This window comes from Emydura macquarii, unplaced genomic scaffold, assembly GCF_026122565.2.
Source record: "Emydura macquarii macquarii isolate MOO-44397 ecotype Brisbane River unplaced genomic scaffold, CSIRO-AGI_Emac_v2 contig_1043, whole genome shotgun sequence".
Classification (NCBI taxonomy): domain Eukaryota; kingdom Metazoa; phylum Chordata; order Testudines; family Chelidae; genus Emydura; species Emydura macquarii.
Genome location: NW_027131180.1, coordinates 12517182 through 12540457, shown reverse-complemented (window position 1 = coordinate 12540457; position 23276 = coordinate 12517182). Strand labels below are relative to the sequence as shown.

The 23276-nt window shown below is 40.5% G+C and overlaps 1 protein-coding gene across 1 annotated transcript in view; it reads right to left on the bottom strand.

Moving 5' to 3' along the window:
* The window catches only part of USP9X (ubiquitin specific peptidase 9 X-linked), a 255793-nt gene that overhangs the window by 127396 nt on the left and 105121 nt on the right, over nt 1–23276 (bottom strand). Inside the window, exons 14-15 of the mRNA XM_067545137.1 lie at nt 16561–16694; nt 2221–2308 (exon numbers count right to left, since the gene is read on the bottom strand). Of these exons, the coding sequence (XP_067401238.1) occupies nt 2221–2308; nt 16561–16694 (222 nt within the window). The remainder of the gene's footprint in view (nt 1–2220; nt 2309–16560; nt 16695–23276) is intronic.

The following is a 23276-nucleotide window of genomic DNA, read 5'->3' as shown; positions in this document are numbered from 1 at the left end:
TCCAATAGGGCCAACAAGACAGATGTGGCTGATACTGCATAGTGCCCTCTGCAGTGGCCAATCAATTACTTGCCTGCTGCTAGAGAGGAGGATACTGCCACAGCAATGGTGGTCCTTTCAGGTACTCATACTGGCAGCCCTTGTGCTCCATCGGAATCCTCTGATGACAAGAATTCGAATCCTGGTTCCAGTGACGGTACTGCTGGAGCCGGCGGAAGCGTGTAAACCACAGAAGGATGAGTCAAAACATGACCTGACTTTGGCAAGTCCTAGATAGGAGATCAGATCTCCCTAGGTGTGGTTTGCAGAGAATGGCATGGAAATCTTGGTTCCCCTAGGACAAACTGCTCCTGTGGCTCCAGTGCTTTCTCTGATCACTCCAGTATTAACGGTACCCATTCCACAACCAGAATGGAGGACTGTCCCAAAACCCTTGTCTTAAGGGAGGCTGACACAGTGTGCGCGGATCTCTATACTGGCGGATCTGGCAGCCTGTGAGATTTCTTGTCATGCTTGAATGCCTTGGAACTCACATTCCCTCCATGGGTGGAACTCATGGAAGGCACATTGTCCTCCTTGGGTTTGGAGGAAGACTTACTGCCATGCTTATAAACATGCTTCCTTGCCTCCCAACTAGGCCCTGGCACAGGATCTGTAGCAGTGGCACTACTGGAGCCAGACTCAATCTCTGTAGCCAGAAGCACACTCCTGGCTTTGCTCAGACCAATGTATGGGGGGTGGATCCCTGGCCTGGGTCTGACAGAGGCCTCATGGCGACTTCAGTGAAGTGCTTCTTGAGGCAGAGCCTTCTCAGTTGGGAAGGACTAGCAGATACTGCACCTGGAAGAAATATGGGTTTCTCTGAAGCAGCAGAGTTGCTCATCGCTGATAGAGAACAAACGTGGGCAGCAGGCACAGATCTTGTATCCTGATGTCTTCAGCATAATCCAGTACCCACATGTGGGTGCTGGGGGGGCCAGTGAACAGATTGCCTCAAAGTCCCAGTCCTACTAAAACTACTACTAAAAACTAAACTATGTACAAAACTGTAAAACAGTTACTACCTATGCACAGTTCTAAAACTTTTTTCTTTTTTTTTTTTTTTTTAAAGTGTGTCAGATGACAGGATACTAGCAACTTCAGCTCAGACCATGTGGTGGTGAGAAGGAACTGGGGATGTGGTTGGTCCACCCTGCCCTTTATTGTCTTGGATGAAACCATGAGGGGAAGCAAGGGCTCGTGCATGGCCCAATGGACACTGCTAATTTCAAATTTCTCTGGCTCCGGACGCATGACGTGCATGCGTAAACACACCCACAGTGGAATACAATAGGGACCATCACTCAAAGAACTATTTAAAATCAATTTTGAGTGAAATTCAAATTAAAGAATGGATTAAAAATAAACAATTTAGGACCAGACAAATGGATGATAAATGAGATATATTCATGAGGATAATAAATAAATACACTGAGGGACAAACTGTGAAATAATACTGTGATGGCCAAACTAAGAACTTAAGTTACAAGCAGTAACATCATTCCATGGCAAATAATTTTTAACATCCTCTTCCTAAATTACCCCCCCCCCTTTTTTTTTCCACTTTGTTCAACAACTACATTATACAATCCAAACATAATTTTCTTTATTTAAATCACTTCTTAAGACTCACTTTTCCATGTTGCTCACAGTAAGTCAATCCTTCTAAAAGATTTATTGTAGACATTAACATGTGCACATGCCTAAATAATACAAGAGTTTATTGCTGCACCCTTTGTTCCCCTCATGTATTGCCCCATGTCTAACATTTAAGCCATGATCCTAACCTGATATAAACAGAGGTGTATCCCACCACCCACACAGAGCCTCTAAGTCAATGGAGCTCTGCACATGCACTGGAGTGTGCCTGCACACATTTTAGTGCATGATCAGGTCCCTACATTGTAAATTCTTTGGGATTATGTCTTTATGAATACAGCCCCTAACACTCTCTTGGGTATTCTAATACTATTATGTCACCTTCCAACTTCAGGAACTCCAGTGTTTTATTTTATTTTGGCATCTTGATCTGCTGGAATTAAATGCCAATGCTATACAGTAAGCTGGAACTATACAAAAGAAACAAAAAGTTGAACATAATTGTTTCTCCCCATTTCAGAAGTTTAAGTTATGAATTTGTTTGCTTTCTAGAGAAAATGACTTAAGTTACTCAAAACTAACCGTAGGAAGTTAAGTCGCTCCTGTACTTCTTGCACATGACTGTATCTACTTCCTGGTCTTACAGTTTGTGGATCATACTCTCCATGCTCTGCAAATTTAAGAAGTTTTATTAGCAATACATACAGAAAACAGATCTGATTCTGAGGACAAGTAATACTGCAGTCTCATTGCTCTGAGGAGAACCAAACCAATTTTAATGCAAGTGATTCATCAGTAATCTGTAATAAAACAATCTTCAGAGCCCTGCTCATAATTAAATGATTAATGACTAAAGATTAAATTAAGATAGACACTGTCAAAAATGCTTGGCCTACAATTATATCTGCCAACTGTATTTTTGCTTGTAGATGTGCATGCTTATCTTTCATCATGAACAGAATTTTAAAATATTCAGGAACACCACATTCCGCTTACTCAGTCAGCTGAATTTCTCTATATTTCAAACTCTATTTCTCTGAAAAATAAAGCAAGCAGAGAAGAAACCCAGTGTACTGGATATATTGTTTACAGGTAACCCAGCAATGTCGGATTTTTAACGATACTGTGGCCAGGCTTTTTTGTGTCAAGAATTCTTTCCAAAATTGTATCAGTTTAAAAAGTGGTTTGTTTTAAAGATGGGTTATGTTTTGGAGATAACTATGGCAATGTTTCTTTTAAGATACCATAAAATACCTGTAACATTGCATGTCACATCTGGGGTTTTGGGAGTAGGGAGGGAGAAGAGGCACATAACAGCTATCTAATGCAATCTTTATGCTGACAAAACCATTTTTACTCAACTGTAGATACTTAGTCATATACTGGCAATTTCAAGATAGGACAGAATATTTTATTAGCAGTTAACATTGTTACATATAGAGTCTGTATTTCTAATCCTTTTATTGTGATGAAAGTTTTTTCAACTTCATTAGTAATGAATAAAAACAGAGCTATAAAGTGTGTGTATGTGTATTGAGAGAGAGAGAGAGACCAAGTATCAGGATATCTTTTATCAAGCCAAGTTACATATCTTGCACTTTTATCAATTCTCCTGGAAGATTTAGCAAACTGATTCTTCCGTATCTTTTGGTCATACTCTATACACTAAGTTTTATTTCTGCATGTGTACATGTTACAAACGCAGCTAGAATACAACATGGTTTTATTGTGACACAAAACAAACAGAAAGAAAGATCTGAGTTGCAGTGTTAGACCTGAAAATGTCAGGAAGATTTACAGTAACAACTAATCTAATAGTTTACAACCTCATAGTATGATGGTGACATGATCCTTTAGGTGGAAATAACACTTCCATTTCAAATCCCTAATTTCAATCCAATCTAGTAAAGTTAACTTTGGGCTGAAATTTTTCTCATCCTTGATCTCAGCCCAGAAATGAATGTGTGTGTTTGCACATGCACATAAAGTTTCATAAAAATATCCTGCTATTTTAATTATCTCACTGGGGGGGGGAAAAAAAAAAAAAAAGCATTTTGTAAGTATCATGCAGCAAGTTATCCTCCAAATCACTTAGATTTTTCCTCAGGATGAGCATTGCTCACATTTTTTTCTTGGAAAAATAATTAATGATGTTATCTGATTTTTAAAAGTAGTAAATATGAGCCAGGTTAGTACTTTAATAGATGACCACCAGAGCATATCTGGTGTTCTAGACTCCTTGCTTTTCTGGCAAATAGGGATAAACTTTGTATATCAAGAGTTTACCCATAAATAAGTTCCACTGATTGCCTTGTCTAGTACGCCATTCCAAGTGATCTATAATGCTATATATGACCAGAGGTTGATTCCTTCTCTGGACAACTATCAATAACAAAAAAAATAATCCTTTATCCATATTTCCATCAGCCATGACCCTGTCAAATCTCATAATGAGCAAGGGTTGAACTTGGACCTTTTAAGGCAGGGGTGGGCCAACCCGCTGCTCGGGAGCTGCAGGTAGCTCTTTGCATATGGCTCTTGGCTCTTTGCTCTGAAACTGACAAGCAGCCAGGAGGGGAAAGTGAAATTGACAAGGGTAAGAGTGGAAGGGAAAGTGAAATTTACAAGCTGCTGCTGAAATTGACTGAAAATGTCCAGGGAGGGTAGGAGAGGAGGGGAGCTTGTCAATTGAGAAGTGAAACTGACAAGCTGCCCCCGAAAATGACTGATCAGAATTGTCGGAGGAGAGTAAGGAAAATGTGGCTGTCAGCATTATCAATAGCTATTTTTTGGTTCTTCGTCTCTGGTTGGCCACCCCTGTTCTAAGGGCTACTGCAAAATATGCTAGGGTATGAATTTAAAAGCACAATAGCTAATCCACATTAACTCAGTACGGGGACACTTATTCCACATTAAGAGTGCCTTTGTGAGGTTTAACTTAATCCATTTCTTAAGTATTATCCACTTAATCCATGTTGGTGTATTACAGCTGCACTTCCAAAATGGATTAAGCTAAACCGCACAAATGATCTCTTATTACAGATTAATAGTGTCCACATGGAGAGCTAGTATGAAATAGCTACTGCATAATACCTATTCTGGGCTATTTCCCCATGTAGACAAGCTCTAAAAATGCAGTCTTCCATGAAGAAACCCAACTTGTGTAATAAGACTGCATCTAGTTCCATCCCCTAAAAAGCCTGTCAATGTGATTCTAATTGCTTTTCTTCCATTAAGTCTTTTCTTCTTTGAAAAAGGTCTAACTCAGTGTGTCACGTGCCAGTTGTGTTTATCAACGAATAGTGTACTACTGGCCTGCACTCACCATTAATCTGCCACTGAATACAGATGTAATAATCTCCATGAGCAGCAAATCTACAATCACTAAAAGAAAGTGGTCTATACATAAATTTAAAGCAAATAACGCCTCTTCCTCAGTTACTAACATCTAAGATTACTAAAAATAAAATTTGAAAAACTAAATTAACTTTTCACCTTTTATGACACTATTTGCTGCTTTTCATAAAGTTATCCAAGCTGTAGGAAAGAAAAAAATAAGAGGTATGAATGGTGAAAAAAATGGAGGATGGACTTGTGATTAAGGCACTAGCCTGGGTCTTAGAAGACTTGCATACAATTGCCAGCTCTCTCACAGATTTCCTGTGATCTCAGCCAAGTCACTTAATCTCTGTGACTCAGTTTGTCATGCATCAAATAGGGAGAATATTTTCTTCTTCCAACCCTTTGTATGTTTTGTCTATATAGACTAAAATCTTTGTAGCAAAGACTGTCTCTTAATACATGTTTCTGTGGTCATTAAACACAAACAGGGCCGTGGTCTCTGTTGTGGCATGTTGACACTACTGTAATAGTATTGTTACTATTAACTGTATTATGTTAGAATCTAATCAAGAATTAATGCACTACATAGGCATGCACAGCACATTTGATTAGGGTGTGCACCCAGGGAATTTTCATTTTCATCTTTATCAGGGGTGTCAGACTGAATTCCACCAGCAGGCCACATTTGAATTACCCGCCAGCGGAATTCTCGCCGCATCCTAGTGTCCACCGCAAACTTTCACAGCTCCTTATTTATCGGCGGCAGCTCGCTGCGTCCGTCTGCCGAGAAATCGCGCGCCCTCCACCCTTTTTGGCAGCAGCTCGACCCTCCAGCAAGAAACATAGCGAGATGGCGTCGCGGGACACATCAAAAAGGTATGTGGGCCGGATAAAAAAGGTTTGATACCCCTGCTTTAGGGTGTGCCTAGGCACACCCAGCACACCCCGCGTGCACGCCTATGATGCACTATCATTTCACGCACTGTATAAACCTCCGAAAGACAGTCATAGTACATAGAAAGTACATAGTAATTCAATATGGCTAAAAGATAAGTTTAGATAGACTATTCAAGCCAAAGAGAAATTCTTCAAAATTTAGATGTCTAATCCTAGTGGAGCCTGTAAACAAAAGTATAAATACAACAAGCAATACATAAGAAGAAAATCAGAAGGCTAAAGTGAATGCTGAAGATTAAATAATTAAGATACAAAAATGAAGAAATTCTTTATCTGTATCAGAAGTGGGAAACGTGAAAAAGAATCTGAGAGTCTGCAAGATCACAAGAGAACACAGGGCACAATTAAGAAAGCTAAAGATGTAGCTCAGAAGCTAAATTATTTATTTCATCTGTCTTCACCAAAAAGAGGATGTTGGGGAAATATCTACCACAGACTACTTCTTCTGATACCTCAATCTCTGATAGTTTCTCATCGGAAAAGAATAGGTGCTAGAACATACTGATGATTCAAAAGTCATAGGCCCAGATGATACACATCCAAGAGTTCTAAAGAAGATCAAGCATAAAGTAGCTGAGCTGCTACCAAAAATGTGCAAACGGCTAATTGTACCAGAGGATCTGGATGATCGCAAATGCTGTACCTATATTTTATAAAGGCTTTAGGGGTGGCCAGAGGACTTGTAGACTAGTAGGTCATACATATTTGCCTGGTTAATGTATATATAAATTATTTCAGTGCATTTACATCCAGAAGATATGACACGATCTAATCAGCATGGCTTCTGCAACAGAAAAATCATTTCATTAATCTTAAAATTTTTTAAACATCAGAATAAAGCTGCAGATTAAAAGCAAATTGTCTAACTATTTATTCTGACTTTCAAAAGGCCTGACAAGGTCCCTCAAAAGAAAATAAGTAATCATGTATTTATCATGGATCAAAAACTGATCAAGAGCAGGAAACCAAAAGAACAGGAATAAATGGTCAACCTTTTGCCATGATAAAAACTGAACAGCACAATGCTTCAAGAGTCAATGTTAGGTCCACAGTGCTTAATATATTAACGGACTGAAGGAGGTGGGATAAGCTGTGAGATGATAAAATCTGCAGATGACACAAATTTAGTCAAATTCAGAGGGGACTGAGGAATTTCAGACAGAAACTAACTAAGCTAAGTGAATGGCTAAACAATGGCAAGTAAAGTTCAATGTTGAAAAATACAAAGTAATGTACGTTGGAAGGAAAATGAGAACTACGCATACACAGTACAAGGTTCTAAATTAATTGTATCAAGCTGGGAAAGGGATCTAGATGTTACCGTGGACAGCTCAACCACCACCTTTGCTCAATATACAGTGAAAAATGCAACCAAAATGTTAGAGTGTACAAGAAACAAAGAGTAATACAGAAGTTGTAATGTCAGTATGTAAATCAATCTAGAAGCCTCATCTAGAGTACAGTGTGCAATATTGGTTACCTCACCTCAAAAGAGGATATTACAGAACTAGAGGGGGGTTCGGAGAAGGTAACGAAAATGATTAGGGGCACAAAAAACACTCATATGAAGAGAAATTGACAAGACTGGGATAATTCACCTTAGTAAGGAGAAAAAAGAAGGGATATGAAAAAATATAAAATAATGAATGCTATAGAGAAGGTAAGTCAGGAGCTTCTGTTCTCCATCTCATAACACAAGAACAAGAGACACTCAATGGAATGAAGAGGTAGCAAATTCAAAACTAATATGGAAAGATTACTCAACTTGTAATAACCGGAATTCTTTGAGATGTGTTGTCCCTTCGTATAGCGCACTTCAGACTGTGCTTGCACTCAGTGTATCCAGGATTAGGGAATTTGCCCTGGCAGCATCCATTTGGTTCGTGGATGCACCTTCAACTTTCCTTATGCTCCACACCGAAGATATAAAGGGGGCTGCCAGACTGCTACCACTTCAGTTCCTTCTCCACTTGTAGGTCCCACTAAGGGAACTGTGGCAGTGAGGATGGCAGATAATAGGGAACAACATCTCAAAGAACTCCAGTTACTACAAAGTGAGTAACCTTTCCTCCTTCAAGTACTCGTCCCTACACGTAGTGCATTTCAGCTGATTCACAAGCAAGAAGTGTCCCTCTTGAACAGGAGGATGCCCAAACTCCTATCAAGTCTTTAAATCGTGATTTGAGGAACTCATAACACAGCCAGAGATTATGGGTCTATTACAGGAGTGGGCAGGTGAGGTTCTGCAGCCTGCAATGTGGAGGAGGTCAGACTAGATGATCCTGATGGTCCCTTCTGGCCTTAAAGTCTATAAGTCACTACAGAATGCAGAACTGCCCTGCCCAGGGATGCATTCAAGACAACTGCTTGAAGCAGAGCATATGTCTCATGAAGGTGCGTCACTTCTCTGAGATGTCAAGAATAAAGACATCCTTGAAGCAGGCTACCAAAGCCGCCTGGGTTCTTGTTTAATATGCTCTCACACTGCCCCCAAGAGAGACATTGTTCAATTCATAGCAGAGTATTATGCATCATTGCAGAAATGGCCTCTCTTTTCATCTTTTCCGCAAATGAGACAATAAGCCTAGAATGACTGTCCTCTTTAGGTAAAGGCTCTATGCACATCCAAGGAGTGCCACCCATCATGCTTCCTAGTAGTGTATGGTTTCAGATAGAACACAGGTAAGTAGATGTTTTGGTTGATGTGAAAGTCTGACACCACTTTACAGACAATCTTTGGGTGCAGTCTCATGGACATCACGTCACAAAGACCATAAAAGTGGTGGGAGGGAATCTTCCATGACCACGTTTAATTCCCCTACCTTTTTGGCCAACACAACTGCAATCAAAAATACCTTTATGGAAAGGTGTAGGGAACAAGATGCCAGTGGCTCAATCAGCCCGCTTGTCAGAGCTGATAAAACCAGATTCAAGTTCCAGGTTGGCATGGGCTTTGCCACTGAAAGGAAGAGCCTAATCCAGTGGTTCTCAACCCATGGCCCACGGGTCGCTTGTGGCTCAATCAGCACACATCTGCGGCCCAAGTGACATCCTGAGAGCCATACGGGTAATATATATTATGTGGTTGCGGCCCACATAATAGACAGCTGAATATGTGGCCCACAAAGGTAAACAAGTTGAGAAGCACTGCCCTAACCAATCCTTTCAGGAACCGGGATGTGACAAGGTGTGAAAACAGAGTAGATGTCTACTAGTGGGTGAAACATGCTAATAGACACCAGAAGCTGAGCTGAGACACAGCATGCTGGATTTTAAAAGATAAGAGGTAGTCCACCACATCTGGGATGTCTGATAGTGAAATGGAAATTCATCATTCACACAAGAGAACATAAACCTCTTCTATTTTCCTCAATAGTGCCTCCTGGTAGAGTCATTTCTACTGCTGCTCAGCATGGCCTGTACATCTGCCAAGCAGACCCTCTCTCTAGGTCCAATGTGCATTCAAACACCATGCTCTCAGGGCAACATGGCTGAGTTGGGGTGTTCAGTACTCCCTTCATCCTGAGGTCTTACATCACAGGAAGATAGAGAGGAGGCCTGGCTGACAGTTACAACAATATGGGGTACCAAAACTAACGGGCCCAACTCAGAGCTATGAAAAATGGCCTATGTCTTGTCTGACTTTCCTTTGTATCTTTGGTAATAAAGGGATCAGGAGAAATGCATATAGCCCCCGACCATCATATAAGCAAAGTGTTGCCCAGCATGCACCTCTCAATGGAGGGGATCTTTTTGCATTTTTTGTTCATGTCTGACACAAACTTATCGCCAGGCCACCCCATACTTGAAATACTTCCAAGTACAGTCGGCCATGAAGCTCTCACCTGTACTCTATGGAGACAGGTTTGCTTAGGATGTTCTGAACTCCTGGAAGATGGAAGGCAATCAGAGCAATTAGCAAAGGTATGCACAAGTTCCAAAGAGCAATGGCCTAAGCACAGAGCTGTGCGGAGTATTCCCCTCTCTGCTTGTTAATGTAATACACCACATCTTGTTGTGCGATCATATCTGGACTGGCTGGACATGAATGAAAGGGAGGAACCGTTCACACATCAACGTGACCATTCTCAAGTCCAACATGATGTGGAGCACAGAATCCTTAGCGGACCACATCCCTTGTGCTACCATCTGACCCTCTACAGATGCTGCCTGTATTTGCGGTCATCAGGGAACTGAATGGGATCCGCACACGTACCTTTCCTCTGTTCTCCCACCAGACAAAGAAATCTAGAATCCTTTGGAGAACTGAGAGTAGGAAGTCTAGGCTGTGCCCATGGTGTACGTGGTCCATTGCCACACTCACAGGCACCTATGGTCATATGACCCAAAAACGCCAGGCAACATATCACAGACATCCAGGAGCTTATCCAGATTTGCTGCATCGGTCCACCAAGGGCTAGAAAGTCACATTTAAGTCTGTACTTTCCTGGCTGATGCAGCATCCAGCTTTGCCCCAATAAACTATGTCTGTGTTGATGCCAGGGTGGACTTCTCCAGGTTCACCCTCAGACCCAGCCTCTCAAGCAGGTCCAGAAGCATAGCAGTTGCTTCTCACATTTTCTGGTAAGAACATCCTTTTAGATGCCAATCATCCAAGTAAGGACACACAGAAGCCCCCTGCCAACAGCAGTGAACGGCCACCACTGACATTATTTGGAGGGAAATCCTCAGCATGGTCAAGAGTCTGAACAGGAGCACCAAATACTGGTAGTGTTGACTTTCATGTAATGCTTCCCAAGGGTATCCAGGTTGTATCCTCCAGCCTCCTTAGCGGGAAGATACACTTGGAGCACCGCTCTACCGAAGCCAGAGTCATCCCGAGCTTGCTGCGTTAAGGCATAGTGGAATGCGAAGGTATGTACAGATGACCAGGTAGCTGCCCTGCTGATGTCTTAGATGGGCCATGAGCTTGGATGGCCGCAGATGAGGCTTGCGCTCTCATTGAATGGGCCATCAAGGAACCCAGGAGCATGACGCCAGCCTGCTCATAACAGGTTTCGAGATACGCTGTGAAGAAATTGGCAGTCTTTATCCAATCTGCAACAGCAAAGAAGAGTTGCGTGGAACGACGAAAGGGTTTGGCCCTGTTGATGTAAAACGACAGGGCCTGTCTCACATTGAGAATGTGCAGGCATTTCTCTTCACTGGAGTTGTGAGGTTTAGGACAAAGGACAAGTAAAAACATATCTTGGCTGAGGTGAAAGCACGAAACTACCTCAGGCAAAAAGGCCAGGTGCGGACGTAGTTGACCCTGTCCTTAAAGGACACAGCGTAGGGTGGCTCTGATGTCAATACCCTGATCTCTGAAACTAGTCCGGCGAACATAATAGCCACCAGGAAGGTGACCTTCCAGGACAAATGCGCAAGGGAGCAAGAGGCCATAGGTTTGAAGGGAGGGCCAGTGAGTCTAGAAAGGATCAAGTTCAATTCCCACTGGGGAGAAGGCTCCCTTATTGAACAGTCTTTCCAATCCCTTTACAAACCTGGCCATCATTTTGTGTGAAAAGACTGTTCTACCTGCCACTAAGGGATAGAAAGCGGATATGCCTGCTGCATGGACCTTAACGGACGAGAAGGCCAATCCCTCCTGCTTTAGGTGGAGCAGATATTCTAAAATAGTTGGGATCAACACCTCCTTTGGGGGGACACCACGATCGGTTGCCTACAAGGTGAAGCGCTTCCACTTAGCCCTATAGGCTGATCTGATCGACGGCTTCCTGCTTTCTAGGAGTAGGTGCTGAGCTTGACTGAGCTCCTCCTGACTCAGCCATGGAGCATCCATAACGTCAAATGCAGGGAGCTCAGCTCCAGGTGGAGCAGGTTACACCTTGATCCTGAGATAGGAGATCTGGCCACAGAAGCAGAGTCCAATGCCTGGGTCCCACCAACTCCAGAAGCATCCTGAACCAATATTGCTGGAGCTACAAGGATGACTCATGCTCTGTCCCTCTTCACCTTCAGGAGAACTCTGTGAATCAGAGTTACTGGCGAGAAGACGTACAAGAATTCTCCCACCCAGAAGAGGAGAAAGGCATCTGTGATAGAGCCCACACTGAGACTTTGACAAAGGCAAGAGCGAGGGCACTTCTTGTCATCCCTGGCAGCAAAGAGGTCCACTTGGGGAGAGCCCCACCTTTGAAAGATGTAGGCCACTATCTCCAGATGGAGGGACCACTCATGGCAAGAGCAGAAGGACCTGTTGAGTCAACCTGCCAGAGTTGTTGACCCCCTGGGAGATGTATGGCGGTTGGATGAATGTTGTGAGTGACACAAAAATTCCAGAAACTCATGGCCTCCTTGCACAGGGCCGGGGATCAGACCCCCCCTTGTATATTGATATAATACACAGAGGCCGTATTGTTGTGAGTATCTGCACCCCCTTCTAGGCAAAATGTGGTCGGAAGACCATACAAGTTAGACAAATTGCCCTGAGCTCCCTGATACTAATATGTAACCGCAGCTTCCCTGAGGTCCACACCCCTTGGGTCTTTACAGGGGAAGCTGGGGCTTTTGGCACCCAAGAAGGTATGAGAAACATTTTGGAATTTTAGGATAAGCACATTAGCTGAATCTTTCTGCTAAAATAATCAGCAGAGAGATAGTTTGTGTCAATACTTTTTACCTATCTTTTGATTTCAGAGTTTAAAATTCTTTGAGATGAGTGGTTCAGTCCACAGCTCTCTATTTTTCAGTGTGTCTGTAGACACAGGAAGACAACACTATCAGAATATATTTGGTTAATGTTTTCTTCACAACCACGATGACCAGAAGCAGTTTTCTTTGCTGATCAAAGCACAAAAGAGGGCTAACAGCATTATGAAGACCTGTGTGATTCACTGTAAATAGCAACTAATTTTGGTGTCATCAAAGCACACCGCCTAGAAGTACCACTACTTCATTTCTCCAGTTTGACCCATTGCCCTGATTTTAATAACTAGTTCAACATAAAAAAGAAACCCTTGATTATTTATCAGATTCTCCCATTCTTTTTACCAAAGGCAACATGTACCCTACCTGAAAACTTCCTCAACGAGATTCACCCATCTGACAGACAGAGGAATGCTGAGACTCTGGATTCCCAGATTCAGTAACAAATGTTCAAAGAGGTGTTCTTCCAGTGATTACAGACCTTTCTGCCATTGCCCCATTCTTCTTCCCAGCCTAGCCCCTAGCATATCCCTGTTCTCCTACCCATCTCCATTCTCCTACTGAACCAATTCTGTCCCTGTCCCACCTCTGAATTTAAACCAAGCTGTTGCCTCCTCCATGTTGCCTGGGTGCCACTGAAAACACAAGAGAGTATCCCTTCTTCTAATATACTTCTACTGAGCATGGGCAGACAAGTGATTTTCAGAGGCTTACAACCTGGCCAAATTTGGATGGATTTTCACAAGGAAAGCAAAAGGAACCTTTCTGATTCCAGGGGGCAAGCTCCCTGCCAAATTCCAAATCCCTGCTACAAAGCATGGGGGGCCCTACAGCTTCCCAGGTAACAAAGAAAACACTTCTCTACAACTTCATTCTAAGAAATGTCAACTATTTTTGCTGAAACTTTCAAAAAAATTCAGTTCAAGGAAAACACCAGGCATAAAAAATTTTAGTGTAAGTTGTTAACATTTGGCAAAGTTATACACAACTGAAAACAGGGCCCTATGCTGAAAAGTATTAAAGAACCTTAACTATAGGCATCGCTGCCAGCACCACGAATGATATAAAACAAAAAAAAGTGGGAATTCAAATGGAACTTAAATACAAATCGGTGGCTTAAATTTGGTGCACAGAATGTGTTCCAACAAAAAAGTTGTCTTTGGACTTACTGAATGAGGTCAACATAGCTTTTAAAAAAACATCAGACAAAATCAGCCCTATTAAGAATGGTCTGGCCCACTAATTTCAAGCTGCTTCATTAATCGCAACTTTTACTAATATTAAAAATGTATTAATCTCAAGATACGTACAAGATTTGCATATCTGCAACAACACTTCTTACCCAATAAGCATTATAGTTCTATGAACCATTGTACCAATAAGTTGAATAAGAAAGAAGTGCTATTGTTCCAAGAAAAGAGCTTTGGACAATATTCGTTTAAAGAGAGCTAAGCTATTCATATAATATATTAACTTTCTGTGAAATATATTTAATGTATTACTCCATCCTCTCTCTCAGTTCTAGACAAGTATAGTCTTTCAAAATATTTGCATTTGTGAACATTCAGTATATTCCTTCAGTGGAAGTGTGAAGTTCAGAAACTAACACACCTGGCATCCTGAGAATATGTTTTCAACATTCTTTTCTTTTGTGATGGTGTGACTACTCCCATATTCACCCTGTAGGGTTTAATACAGGCCAGATGGGCTAATTAACCCATTAGGTATCTGATTAAGGTGGCTCAGTTGAGCAGGCATAGATGGGGCCTATAAAGCCCAGGTGCTGAAAGTAGAAGGGGTGCTGGGAAAAGGCAGATATTCCCAGGAGAAGCAGGATAGAGAGAGGCTGCAGACATTCCCTGTGAAGAGGAAGGAGGTTTTTGGGAAGTGGTGATAGAAAGAAGCCCAGGGATAGAGCACTGAGGCCAGAGAGAGAGAAGGCCCAGACTGCTGAGCTGATGGTCCCTGGGTGAGTGACACCAAGGCAGTGAGCAACAGGACTTCCTGGGACTATAGACCCCCCGAAGGGGGGAACATGGACAGTGACATGGCCAGACAGCCAAGCCACGGAGAGGACACAGATTCCCGAGGCTGTGAGAGGGGCTGTAGGCAGGCAGCAGACAGAGTGATGGCGTGCAAATTGTGGACCTTGGGGGGAGGCAGGCAGAGTACTAGGAGGCAACACCAGTCCAGTGGTGAACCCCATGACATCCTTGTTAGGAAAAAAAATGGATTTCAAATAGTTTGTCCTTATTCAGGATTATATGATCCTAAATTTTAGTTTTGGTTTTTTTTTTTTTTATTAAAGGAGCCATTCACCTCTTTCCCTCAACCTAAATATTCAGGTAATTTAAAAAAGAGCCACGCCTGTTTTTATAAAGGTTTATGTGCAAAGACTCACACATCCCATTTCACCTTTCTAGGCAAGACCAAGCCTGAGTTATTTCAGCACATACAGTAAAATTTGGTAACATATTAAACAACTAAAAATAAGCTGTTAGAATGGAAGTGCCATCTCTACATTAACTACTGCAGTGCTATAATGAATGTAATCACCTGAAGTAGGCAACCCCAGATGAAGGAAAAAAACTGACAGTGCAGTCCCCATGTCTCTTAAAAAAGGGTAGCCTATTTTCACAAAATCATGAAAGCTGAAGTAAACCATCTTGAACAACAGCACAAATCTAAGAGCTGAGCTCTCTAGGTTACAAAGTCAAACACTGAAGAGTTAGGAAACGTGCAACATGAGTAACCTTTTTTAAACAGTTTTTTAATGCAATTTCTTAAGTTTTTTTAAATTATAAAAGGAAAAAGGAAAAACAATGTTATGTGCAATTTTAACAACCTCCTTCCCTCATCATGCATCATTGGTAAACTTTGAATCCCGAACTCAACGCTGCACCACAGATGTCTACCATTTGAGCTAGAGAGCTATGTTAATTAAGCTCACAGGCTGTTAGTCCCTGCAGTGGAAGTGGGTGACTAAGCCCCATACATTGGGTAAGCAGGGAGCCTGGCTCAGCTCTCTCTTCCCCCCCTTCACCCTTTCTTGATGGGGAGAGAGTTTCTGCCCCATGTAGTGCCCACAAGGTGGAGAATGTGCCGCAGTTCTGTGTGTTGAATATAGGGCGGGATAGGGGTGTTGAGTTGACCCTGGCCCATCATTTTTCTTCACCACCTCATCCCTGCTACAGTTGTACTGCAGCAACAAGGCTGTCTGCTCTTGGGATTCCCAGGGCAGAATCACATGCATGAGATGGGCCTGAGATTGGAATATGTTAGTATTCATTATTATTTTGGCACGCTGACAAAGCAAGCAACAGGAAAAAAAAAAAAAAAAGAGGACTTTTCAATAGTTTGTAATTCAGCTAAATATGAACAGAATTTCTCATGACTAATAAATGGCACTTCTCCAGCCTCAGGGCTTTCTCCCTGTCAAATTTCAAATGAATGCTGTGAACAACAGAGGTGTTAGAGATTCTCAAAAAAAAAGATTGTAAGAATATTTTATAATGGAAAGGGTTATGCAAGCTAAATATAGGTGTTACTATGAACACCCTCATTAATAATGAATTGTGAGATTTACACAAAGCTACAAGTGGGACAGAATTTAAGATTTTCATCAAAAATAACTATCACAAATGAAGTAGGGCATAAAAGGGTATCGTCAACTTGAAGGTAAATCTGAGCAATTGGACTGCCACTTTCCAAGTTCCATTACAAAACGCATTTGGTTTTTTATATTTTTGTTTATGAAAAGTAATGTTAAAATTTAAATTTGGTTATTTGTTTTGGCCTGATCTACATGTGTAGGCCTCCAATATCTAACAACCTGTGAAAGTGAAATAAACATTCTTATTTTTCTCCATTAGCAATAGTTTGCTTTAAATACCATTTTCAATTGGAATTATGAAACACTTGATCTAGAAAGCAATGAATTAAATATAAACTTACCTTTAGCATACTGTCTCATGCTTTCCATATACGCAGAAAGGTTTTCTGCGACCAAAGTAACTAGGGCATGATTGTGCTGAAGTTGATTGATTAAGTCATGGCGGTAAAACACATGGGGACTTCGTTGAGTCTGACTGCAATTAATACACAAATGTTAGGGGAAATAAGACATTTCTTGCATCTAATTAATTTTTCAGAAATTAACTAAAACCTTCTGTGCTCCATTTGAAAAAAATTCAATTTCTATAAATTATCTAACATACAAACCAGCGCCCCTGACTTAATATTCTATCTTTCCCCTCAAACACAATAATGAAAGAAAGAATGCAGAAAGAAATGCAGAAAGAAAGAATGGTAATTCCCTTCTTTTCCCTGAAACTGTAGGAGGGCAGTAAAGACAGTTACTCTTAAGTCCAATGCAATTATAGTATTAATAAATGACCTCAACTAAGCAGGAAGGGGAAAGGAGGAAGGTATGTTCTTTTCTTAAACCTCAGTAAACTGGGATTACATGTGTGATTTTTCTTTATTCCCATTCTCCCCCTTCCCCCCCCCCCCCCCCTTTTTTTTTTTTTTTTTTTTTTTTTTAAAGAATGTCAAGTTATCAAAATTCAATAAAACTATGCCTAGCCACACACTGAAAGTTCAAAAAGACTTTTCAAATCACATGAGACCATAGTTCTGGCCAAGCCACAAAAATCTGCAGAATGTTGCGCTATTTTATTATTTCTATTAGCATCCACAATTTACAAGCTGCTATACAAACACAAGACAACACATTCCTGAAGATCTTATGCTCTAAGACGACAAACAGAGCTAGAAAGTATGGGAAAAGAGTACCATATACAAGTAAGGTAGCGAGGCGACGATTGGTCAACTCCTGATGAAGTTTTTCGAAAATATTTTTTTTTAAAATGAAAGATATTAAATCTCTTCCCAATCACCCTACAATCATACCATATTCTGATGGCAACAAGAAACTAGCCAGCTGAGTACAGACAGATTTTCAGGAGGTTTTTGATTGAGAAGTAGGTAGTGGCATTGCAAGCCAGTTCAGGAAGGGCATTCAATGCATAAATGGTGGTTTTGAAGAAACAAATATTTGTGAAAGAAGCAGACAAATGCATGTTGAAGCTGGCATGAATGATAGAGTACAGGCGTTCAAGGGAGGAGTCATATGAATCAAGACAAGGTGAGAGTAATCAAATTATGTACAGTTCCACACACATCATAAGGGCTGTCTCCTTGGTTTTCACTTTTTAAAGGAATTTTCCTATTCTGTTTTATTCCATCTCCACCAATCCACCTTGATGGGAAGTAATCAGCAACAAAAATCAAAGGACAAGAACAGAAAGAAGTGAAAAAGCACAAATCCATTGAAACATGGATTACTCTATTTCAGCGGTTCTCAACCGGTGGTACGCGTACCACCGGTGGTATTTCAAAGAAGGCTGGGTGGTACGCGAGCCATACCGCGCCGTTGAAAGTTCCCCCCCTGCCACCGCGAAACCCCGCCGCCGCAAGTCCCCCCACCCCCGCGAAACCCTGCCGCTGAAAAGGGGCAAACGGCGGCAGGGTTTCGGCGGAGGGCATTGTTCCCCCCCATGTAACCCCGCCGCCGTCGAAAGTCCCACCCCTCTTTTTTTCCCCCAAGTGGTACTCAGGGAAAAAAAAGGTTGAGAACCGCTGCTCTATTTAAAGGAATAGTAGATGTAGCACCTTCAGATCAAAACATGTATCTGCAGAGGATAATATTTAATTATAGCTTTAGAGACCTGAACGTTTTTTATGATGTAAAATCTAGAAGAAACAATACGTAGATATGAAGAGATATTTCTGCTCAGTCATGCTAGCAGGTGACCCTCATAATGCTAACCAGAATATTGAGAGTTTTAAGTGTCTCTTTGAGGCACAGGAAACTAAAATCTGGGTAAGAAATATTCCTACAGAAGCCTAGAAATAACTGATCTTAAAATATTAAATACCCAAAACTTGTGTGATCCAAGAAGAGAGGATTTATAATTTATCTACATAAAAATCAGAATGATTTAATGGAGCCAAGAAACTGATCATGCTGAAAGTAGTTTTGGGAAACTTAAAATATTTCACGTCTCATCTAAATCTGTAAAACCATTCCTTCGTCTCCTAAAAAAAGCTTTGCAGGATAACTATTGCCTAATTGAGTCCCTAATTTATCAATATCATGTTTTAAGAACTTAAAACATGACCTACAGGTTTGTGTTTCCATCTCCAGATCTGAAAAAAATTAAAATTCTATATTCTGTGAAGCTCACATTTTTCACTGACATTTTAAAAAAATTTCACAATCATTTACAAAGTGAAAGGAAACTAAAGTTCTACAGACCTCTCCCACCTCTCCTACGGTCCCTTCTTGTATAATAGAATATGCAACTGTAAAGAATTATGTTTGAATGTTTCCTCTTAATATATTTTGAATTAGCCCTGTCAAGGAGACAATAGGATCACTTCTGTTTGCGTCTTCTTTTGAAACTGTAATACAAAGGGTGGAGGCCCTAGATTTATTCTCCTTTATCCAACCTCTATCCCAACATAACTGTCTTCAACTAAGTTGCCAGCATCATCTTAAAACTATTCAACTCAATATTAAACATGATCATTATCTGATAATTTTTTTTTAATTTGGTTGACAGAGGTCTCTAACTTTTTTAATTCTTGGGAAAATATCACCCAATTTTCTACCTCTATAGATTATACGAAGTAGTTGTAATATCCTCCTTCCCAGGAGCCATTGAGTACAAAAGGAACGCAACATCTGAACAAGAAGGGGATCACTATTTCAGATCTTCTATTATTCACTGAGGATTTTCCATCATCCCCATTAATGGTAGGGTTGTTCACGTGGACCTAGCTGTTTCTATTATTTGGCTTCTAAGGTGACCAAAGTTTTCTAAGTCTGATTTGTCAAAATAAACAAACCACTTCTCTCTCAAAGTCAAAATAAAAAATAAAGCAAGCATTGCAAAGTTGGATTATTACACCAACTATAATTTTCTAAGTGTTTTTTTGTTTTTTTTTTTAAATTTGCTCATGGAAAGCTACATGGTCCTTTGGAAAAGGTGCTCCTTTTTAATCCTCCATCAGACTGATGGGCTCAGAAGGCAAGAAGAATTTCAAGTCACTCAGAGGTAGTTCTGGCAGCAGCCACACTGGCCAACAATGAGCTATATTTTCAGAAAACATTGGCAAATTCCACAACATGACCACTCAAGTTTTTTCTGAGAATACTGATATTAGATTAGATGCCAACTTTATTCATTGCTCTGACTGAATTGTGACATTCCTCAAATAACTTTTGTAAAGAATAGTTTTGAAAAATGAAAGCCTATAGCAAATTTGACTTGTTTAATGACGTTATTAAAATGTTGGAGTCAAACACACAGCTATATAATCTTAAGGAAAAGTATGATTTCCAGAGAAGACCAAAACATTTTGAACTTACTAAAGAGAACAATCATTGACTAGATTGTCTCCTCAATTGGAAAGAAGATTCTGATAGAATTATGGCAAAGATGAAACCTAACGTCATTAAGTACAGTAGAACCTCAGAGTTACGAACACTTTGGGACTGGAGATTGTAACTCTGAAATGTTTGTAACTGAACAAAATGCTGCAGTTTTCAAAAGTTTACAACTGAATATTGACTTAATACAGCTTTGAAACTTTACTATGCAGAAGAAAAATGCTGCTTTTCCCTTTTTTTTAGTAGTTTACATTTAACACAGTACTGTACTGTATTTGCTTCCTTCCCCTTCCCCCCGTCTCTGCTGTTGCCTGATTGCGTACTTCCGGTTCCAAATGAGGTGTATGGTTGACCAGTCAGTTTGTAACTCTGATGTTCATAACCAAGGTTTTACTGTAAATTAAAATTTATCTTTAAAAGATTTTATGTTGTTGCATTTATTGATATGAAGTGGTATCTTGTGGCTGTACTGAACTCAAAACAGAGCTCTCCCGCCAAACTAACAAATGTTTTAATCCTTTAAAAACAAAAATTGCAAATAACTATCAAAGATTACCAACCAAGTGCAGAATGTTACTTGAGACCACAATCAACAGAGAAGGCAGATTAGGATTTTTCAATCTGAAGACCATTAGCCAAATTCCCTGCCGATGTATGCACACAACCCCAGTGACTTCGACCCTATGACGACAAGAGGCCTTTACACCTGTTGAAACTTGGGTTTCTTGATGTTGCTACTCTGGTTAAAGTAAGTTTCCCAAAAGGTGTACCTTTCTTTGTAGTAAAGAAAGCTGCTGTGAAAGCAACTATCCAAGTATTTATAGTGCATTCAAGACTTTTTTCATGAGCAGGATAAGTATGACACCTAGACCATTCCCCTGACGAGAATCCCTCCTGTGCAAGGGAGATAATGAAATTTAACCTTAACATCCCACTGTGAACTCAATGCCATTATCTATTTTAAATAGCCTTTTAATTGCTAATGGTTCAGACACCCAAGTGGGAAGCAGGATACATTACCACAGAGATTGCATACATCAATATTGCATGCAACGCTCTATGCAGTATTCTTCAAAGGAATTGTCACAAACATCTCTGCTGATTTTCAAACCAAACTGTCATAGAACAAACTCCAGAGACTCAAGTGATAATGTGCATTCAGAATAGTAGATATTCATTGTTAGGAAATACGTATGTTATACGTATTGCACATCATATTAATATCTACTATACATTATATAATATATAAATGTTAGCACAAAGCTTTGATGTGAATGGTATTATGCTTATTCTTGTTCACTCATGCTAAGCATCCCACAGCACTTTACAAAGTTGAAGTCAGCTTTCGCCGTAGCAAATACAAAATCTGTCAAAATCCAGATAGATTAGTTCTATGTCCTAGTAGAGGTACCTTCACGGACAACTGGTTTGAAATGTAGTATCCAAAACAGAAATTTAAAAAGTACAGAACAAAACAAGTTCAGAAACTTGTTACAAACTCGTGGGCTGGATTTTAGTGACGTGTAAATAGTTTTGTAACTTGTAAAATCACAATATATACACTACTAGCTGAAATGCATATCTTTGAAACACAACTTCTGTGCAAAGTGAACATGCTGTGAGGTAAGAATTGCTTCCCTAAAAGAGGGTATATGTATGTCTCCTTTTCGTATTGTTCTGCTTTGTCTTTGGAAAATAAATGTGGCTAAGTTCGGTTATTTGGTCTCAAGTATTTTTAAGAATGAACTGTGAGTGTAGCCAAACACAATTTAGTCAATACAATCCATGGATTACGAACTCCAACAGCAATAATATCAAGAATTATCAGAACCCAGAAGACAAAGAACTGAAAAAGCCCACCTTACTTCAAAATTATATTTTTATTGGGAACCTCCAGTTAACTGACCAGCACTGGTACTGGGCTAAAAAAAAGCTCCTTAACAGTTTGTGAAGATTGGCTGATAAACTTCTACCTACTGAGAAGCCACTAATACATTCTTTGAGTAATAAACCTTCCTCTACACAGAAGAAATAGAAATCCCCTTTAGCTCTTGGGCTCTGGGTGCTCAGTACAATGAAGAGAAAACTTGTTTTGAGTGCTTTATGCTTCTTCAAACTCTATATCGGGAATTTAAAGAAGAATCTTCTCATGTTGCAATATTGAGATTCCCTTCAAAATTAAGGAACTGGAGGAGTGAGCTTCATTATTAGAACTGAGTATTTGACACAAAAGCATCCCAATAAAATAATACACCAACAAGCTAGACAGCATTCTCAGGGCAGCTGGCTGTATTCCTTAACTGGATGTGATGGCATGTGAAATTTTACTGAACTCTTCAAGACAATAAATCTGGATGGACCTGACATCTTTTTGAAAAAACCTCTGAAAAAACTCTGGGACATGCACAATAGACTATGTACATTGACAATTTTAACATTTAAGTTGTCATAAAAATAAAATTTTAAAACATTATCCAATGCAAAAAGGTAAGAGTAACTTTCCAAAACCAAGAATTGTCACAATTCCATAAGATGACAATCCACAAACAAAAAATAAGTGTAATGCTGTATTGTTGCAAATGTGCACACCATCCCTCAACTTTTTCACTCTTATCCATTCTTCTAAGCAGACAGAATACTGAAACTCATTTGAATACTCTGCCTGCTCATGGAACTATTCAGGTAAAACAAACAAAAGGAACACTGGAACATGCATAGAGAAGTACAAGAAACTTTGGAGTCTGCAGAAACTTCAGCACAAGTAGTGAATTTTTCAGTTTTGAGGGGTCAGATAAAAACAGTTACTTACCTTCTGTAATTGTTGTTCTTCGCGGTGTGTTGCGCATGTCCATTCCAATCAGGTGTGAACGAGTCGGAAGGTTTTCCCCCCAGCAGTACCCATCGGGTCGGTGCAGGTGCCCCCTGGAGTGGCACCTCCATGGCACTGTATATAGGGGCCCACAGACCCACCGCATCTCTCCAGTTCCTTCTTGTTGATCAGCTACGACAAGAGGGGGAGGCGGGTGGGTCTTGGAATGAACATGAGCAACACATCTTGAAGAACAACAGTTACAGAAGGTAAGTAACCATTTTTTCTTCGAGTGCTTGTTCATGTCAATTCCAAGTAGGTGATTTCCAAGTGGACCAATGGAGGAGGAGTCAGAGCTCATCAGACTGCCAACTGGAGCACTGCTCTACCAAATGCTGCATCATC